The sequence below is a fragment of the Stomoxys calcitrans genome, chromosome 4 (genome assembly GCF_963082655.1).
Source record: "Stomoxys calcitrans chromosome 4, idStoCalc2.1, whole genome shotgun sequence".
NCBI lineage: Eukaryota > Metazoa > Arthropoda > Insecta > Diptera > Muscidae > Stomoxys > Stomoxys calcitrans.
In genome coordinates, this window is record NC_081555.1 from 40,348,279 (window position 1) to 40,354,278 (window position 6,000).

At 43.2% G+C, this 6,000-nt stretch overlaps 1 protein-coding gene across 1 annotated transcript in view; it reads left to right on the forward strand.

Annotated features, from left to right (window-relative positions):
• The window catches only part of LOC106084310 (uncharacterized), a 56,973-nt gene extending 51,816 nt beyond the window's left edge, over positions 1–5,157 (forward strand). Inside the window, exons 8-9 of the mRNA XM_059367101.1 lie at positions 1,688–1,748; positions 5,041–5,157. Of these exons, the coding sequence (XP_059223084.1) occupies positions 1,688–1,748; positions 5,041–5,157 (178 nt within the window). The remainder of the gene's footprint in view (positions 1–1,687; positions 1,749–5,040) is intronic.
• The last annotated feature ends 843 nt before the right edge of the window (positions 5,158–6,000 follow it).

The following is a 6,000-nucleotide window of genomic DNA, read 5'->3' on the forward strand; positions in this document are numbered from 1 at the left end:
GAACCAGTTATATGGTCCTAACGTTGCATTTTTTCTCGATAACAGTCCACCAAACTATCCTCGGATTCAGGCCTCATTTTGAGACTAAGCCCCGTCTACATAGTGTCCAACATCTGTACGCCTTCTCGGCACGTCCCTGAATGTGACACTTCCAATTCAGTTTCCTGTCCAAGATCACACCTAAGTATTTGACCTTGTCAGATATTGAAAACGTCTTATTGAGGAAACGTGCTGCGTTTTATTGGCCCACTTTCATCGTCTCAATATTAACCCAGAGAAGACTGAAATATGACTGTTCATAAGGAGGACGATCAATCAATATTAAGTATATGTGCAAAACTTCATGCTGCTAGCTTTACGCGTTCGACCGATATTGTGATTTCGACTCCACTAAGGAACAGTGGCAAACTTCTCACATATCAATGAGTTAAAGCTCAATGAAAAGGAGCCTCCTTTTTATAGCCGAGTCCGAATGTAGTGTCACTGTCCAAAACCTCTTGGGGAACAGATTTACATAGCCAATTCGCCAGCGTGAGGAGAGAATAACCGCTGACTTTTTTTTAATGGTCTTGCCAGGATTCGAGCTCAACTCACATTCCCCGTATCCTTAGGAAGTTTAAATCCCGGAATTCTTAGTCCACGAACCATTCCTCTACACACCCATGGTTCTTGGATAAGAACCACGTCAAATCCCCCTGCCATCAGGAGGATCTTTAATGCCGCTGCAGAAACCGGACCATAGCCAGGATTACAAATTTCTATTACTGTTGCGTTAGCCTCGTCTTCTGAGTCCGCCAAGAGTACATCCTCACAAGATTCGTTAGATCTTGTGATGAGTTTCCTTACGTATTCAGGGGCAGATGAGAAAGCAGTTTAACCACTCTTCCGCAGAACACCGGACACTTGCGGTATGAACGGTACCTCCTTAGATGCTCACTCGCAGCTGCTGTCGAAAAACTTTTTGAGTTCTGTGCTTCCCCGCTGGCGCACACTTTGAGCCCAATCCAACCGGATGACTCTTTCAAACAGGGTCCCGTTTCGATGCCTTCCTCTACTGTTCCGATCGTGGCCTCCAGACTCGAACATTCCTCAGACAAGTGTTTAGCAGCAACTGCTGATTTCTCAGCCCACCGCTTCTATAGACCTTCAGCTTCAACTTGTTAAACTCGTAGGACCAAATTCTCTAAGACTTGTTGAGGTCTGCGACAGCCGGAGTTTAATACAAAAACTGCATGTCTCTGGTTACTATCAGCCTCACCCAATCTACCAATCTTTCAGTCGGTGGTTGAAAGATTGGGATGACATTCCCTTAGTCTTCCAAATACCGATTCAGGGTCTGAGGCAATCCTTGGTATCCAAGCTTGTGCCTTCTTGACTAAATCCAGTGCTGCGTCTGGCCAATTCTCACCAATATTTTTTAGGACGCAACGTTACATTTTAATTGTGCGTTGATCCTCGAAGGGATGCCACCGTAGCGCAGAGGTTAGCATGTCCGCCTATGACGATGAACATAGGTGGGTTCGAATCCTGGTGAGAATATCAGAAAAATTCTCACCAGGATTCGAGGTACTTTATTATTAGGCTTAAACTTAAATTGGACAGCACTCATTGATATGTGAAAATTTTGCCCCTGTTCCTTAATGGAATGTTCATGGGCAAATTTACATTTGCATTTTCATCCCCGTAGGCAATTATTTTGTATCGTTCCCGATACCAAACTGCATCGTAGCAGGCTGGAGAAGGCCCAGGTAATTCCTCATGGACATCGGAGTATACATATGAGAGTCTACTGACTATCCTACTCCCATTGTTCTTAGGTATGCAGCCCTGTTCTTCTCCCCTGTCGATAAACACCATCACCAAGCTGTCCTTAGCGACATTAGTAAAGGTCCGTAGGCCCATATTACTATTGTACGCCTTAGTTCTTTTCGGGATGGTATGCCCCTCAGTTGACAGCAGTCTTTTGGCTGACTGTGGTGCCGTTTCCCAATCTACCCGTGTAGCCTTTATTGTGGTCGTTCAGAAAATCTCCGAGCCTAATTAAGGGAGTCTCTCTCCTTATCGGTGAGAGTCTTGGGATAATTCGCACCAAGCCTCTCAATAAACCTGAAAGCGATGCGCCTCTTTTCATTCCAACCTCATAAAGAGCCTATTGGTTTGCCAGAGAAGACCGATGACATGGGCAAGTTATAGGCACAGAAGATAAAATAGGTTCGGCCTTGTCCTTAAGACTCGAACCGGCTGTCTTAGTCAAAAGCCCATACTGTCGGCTAGTGGAGCCTGGCGCAGCCGCTCCACCATCTACCTCCGTTCGTCTGTCTGTCCGTGGAAAGCACGCTAAATTTCGATGCACCAAAGCTAGGCGCTTGAAATTTTGGACAATTCCTTTCTACTTGTGAAGGATGGTTGGGATTGTAAATGGGCCATATTGGTCAATATTTAGATATAACTGCCATATTAACTGTTCTCCCGATTTTACTTCTTGAGCCCATATAGAGCGCAATTCTTATCCGAATTGTTTGAAATTTTGCACAATGACATCTACTATGGTCTGCAACATCCAAGTCAAGTAAGGCCCCAATCGGTTCATATCCTTATATAGCTCCCATAGCATAGCAATTCTTGTCCATTGATGTCCATTGGTGGAGGGTGTATAAGATTAGGCACGGCCGAATTTAACACACTTTTACTTGTTTTCTAATTGAGGCCCTTAATGCTGCTTGCTAGTGTAAAATATACAAATAAGCTCTAGTTATCACTCACACCTACGCTAGGAAAATCTAGCAATTGTTGCACTTTTACACATTTATTCATTATTTATGCCCTGCAATGCAAGCCATTATAAATTTTAAGTAATAATGCAGTCATTGAAAATCTTCTCAGAAGTAGCTTGACTTTTACTAATAACAGTTTTCGGTGGTTTTGGCTTGATATACGAGAACCTGAATTCATTTGCTTTGGAAAACAGTTTAGAAGTTTGCTTTCCATTTGCGTATAAACTTTGCCATTCAATGACTTTTGACATTTGTCGTTTAACATTCAATTTTTTTTCGTTGTCCTAATGCAGTTGCACTTTCACATTCCCAGAAATTGAATTTCATTTAAAAGTTTTCACCATTTCACTTTGAATTCGTTATCTCAGCAAGGCCAGCTTGTGGTCAGTTGAAAAACTGGTGAAGTGGTGTCCAATTAGAATGTGAAGTGTTATGGAAATAAAATCGTTTTCAAATAACATTTTGAAAATAAGTTTGTGATTTAATGCGAAGCAGTTATATGAAGATCCCTTATATCGATGTATTTAAGGAGATCTCTTAAATATCCTCAGGTTCGAACATGAAGAGCCAGTCCAAGGTAGTTAGCCTGTGCTTCGGCATACACCGACTGTAGGAAAGCAAGTCCTGTATCCCATGATTGCTGCCGTTTGGCCCATCGCGCTTTGCATAAAAATTCCTTCAAAGTACACGAAAGTCTATTGACGAAGGTTACGACAAAGACCTCTGCCGAAAGAAAATGCATCTATCAGCATGTCACAATGTTATGTTCATATCAACTGCACTGAGGCAGATCTTCAATTTTGGTTCCAACTCCATCGAGAGGCCATGTGTGAAAATTGAGGCTTCAATAGCAAAAAACTCATTTCCCGCCGTTGGGAATGTGTATTCCAAAGATTCTAGAGGGTGATTGTTTAGCTATTATCTTTTTGGCAACAATGGTTTTAACAGACCACTAACGTTTCGTGTTTTGTTTCATTGTCCAACATTTTCAGTTTGGTATATAATCTAACCAGGATTCGTCTTACAAACGAATCGTCTTACAAAATGCGTGATCTGCTAAGAAAGTTCATCGCGCGCTTCTTCCATTCCATCGACGAAGCTCATTTTTGGCTCCATAGATACATTAATAATGCATCCAGAAAAGTCACAGTTCGGTGCGGATTATGGGCTGGTGGCATCATTGGACCGTACTTCTTCAAAGATGATGCGAATCGTTACTCAAACTTGAATGGTGAGCGCTACTTTGAGATGATATCCAACTTTTTTTTTTTGCCCAAAATGTAAGAGCTTGACTTGCATGACCTGTGGCTTCAACAAGACGGTGCCACATGCCACACAGCACGCGTAACAATGGACTTATTGAGAGGCGAGTTAAGTGAACAATTTATTTTACGCTCGGGACCGTTCAATTGGCCATCTAGATCGTGCGATTTAACGCCTTTAGACTATTTTTTGTGGAATTATGTTAAAGCTCATGTCTCATGCGGACAAGTCCGCTTCAATTGACGCATTGGAAGACAACATTGAAGCATTTATTCGTGAGATACCGGCCGAAATGTTGGAAAGAGTATCCCAAAATTGGACTAAGCGGATGGACCATTTAAGGCGCAGTCATGATAGACATTTGCATGAAATAATCTTCAAAAATTAATTTATATGGACCGTACTATCGATTGAAGTAAAAATTTCCTTAATTTCTCTGTTTTTTACCTGTTTTTTTTTGAAAAACTTTAATATAGCTCTTCAAAAATCACCCTATAGTATGTATTTTAGACTAAACGGGACCTTAGCCTCACATTCCCGAATATAGACCTCCATAGGTTTTACATGCAGCATCGCTTCTAAGCCCCACCATTGAAAGACCGCTTCGGCGGCACTAAATGTCCTTCTGATGGCAGGAAGATTTGACATGGTTCTTATCCAGGAATCATGGGTGTGTGGTGGAATAATTCCTGGGCTAAGAATTTCTGGATTTTAACTTCTCTAGGCTGCGGGGAATGGGAGACTCAGAGACCGTATTCTTGCAAAGTGTAGTCTATATGTTTTTTTTTTCTTTCGTCGCTAAGCACTGAAGATTTTGTAGTAGCCATCCTTGAAATTAAAAAGTCTCGTTACTGGTTAGCTTCCCTATATGTGGCACATGATACAGTGATGCCACTTTCAAGCTTCCAATTGCTGGTTGATGCCGCTTCTTAAAGTGTGGAAAGAGCCTCATTGTGTAAAGTGATGCTAATTCACATCACCAATATTGCTAATCGCATGACAGCCGGTTGTACGCACCGAATTGACCCGATTGAATCCTCATCGGCTGAGTGTACATGTTCGTCCTTTTTTCTTCATGGGAGAGAAACATCCCGGAGTGCCTTCTCAATCTAAAGGTTGATTGCGTGGGTATCAGAGAGTATACCAAAGTCCGCTTCAGTAATTCCGGGACTTTATATAGGCAGCAGCCGCTCGCTTCATACAAGCCGACCGAATACCCCAAGAGCGGCCGAATTTCCCAGCGCAAACAATGATACTCAAAGAAAACACAAATCGCCTCTTCAGTGAACTGACACCCCCTCGAATATGTTGGTTGCCAAGAGGAAATTCCGAGACATCATTAACCCAGAAGCCACTCACTTTATACCAGCCGGTCGAATACCACAAGTGCAGCCCAATTTCCCGGCGCAGACAGTGGTACTCGCAGACAAGCGTGATGAGATTCGCTGTAAAGGCGACGTTACTGTGGCTGATCCGAAGAGATGCGCTAGGTTGTTTAACCGCCAATTTGTTGTGCATACCGAGAGTGACAGGGCTAGGAGGAGAGCCATTCGTCGTATCCGAGGTCTCCGAGCCCAGGGACAGCAACCACAATTTACCGTCGACGAAGTTACGAACATCATCCGTGTCGCCAAATCAACCAAGGTGTTGGGCCCCGACGGTATATCTACACTAGATTCGAGTGCCTTACAACTGTCCTCAACCTGTCTTCGAACACTCTCATATTACCCGATGTCTGGAATATGACCAGAGTGTTCTCGCAATTGAAGCCAGGAAAGGACCCGAGTAAGTCGTACAGATCGATGCAAAGCATTGAGCCCCGACGGCATCTTTATGTTGATGCTGAAGAATCTGGATCTACCTGGTACCCGATGTCTGGAAGATGGACAGAGTCTTCCAGCTACTTAAGCGTGGAAAGTACCCGAGTAAGTGGGAGTCGTACAGACCGATCTCTCACCAGTAG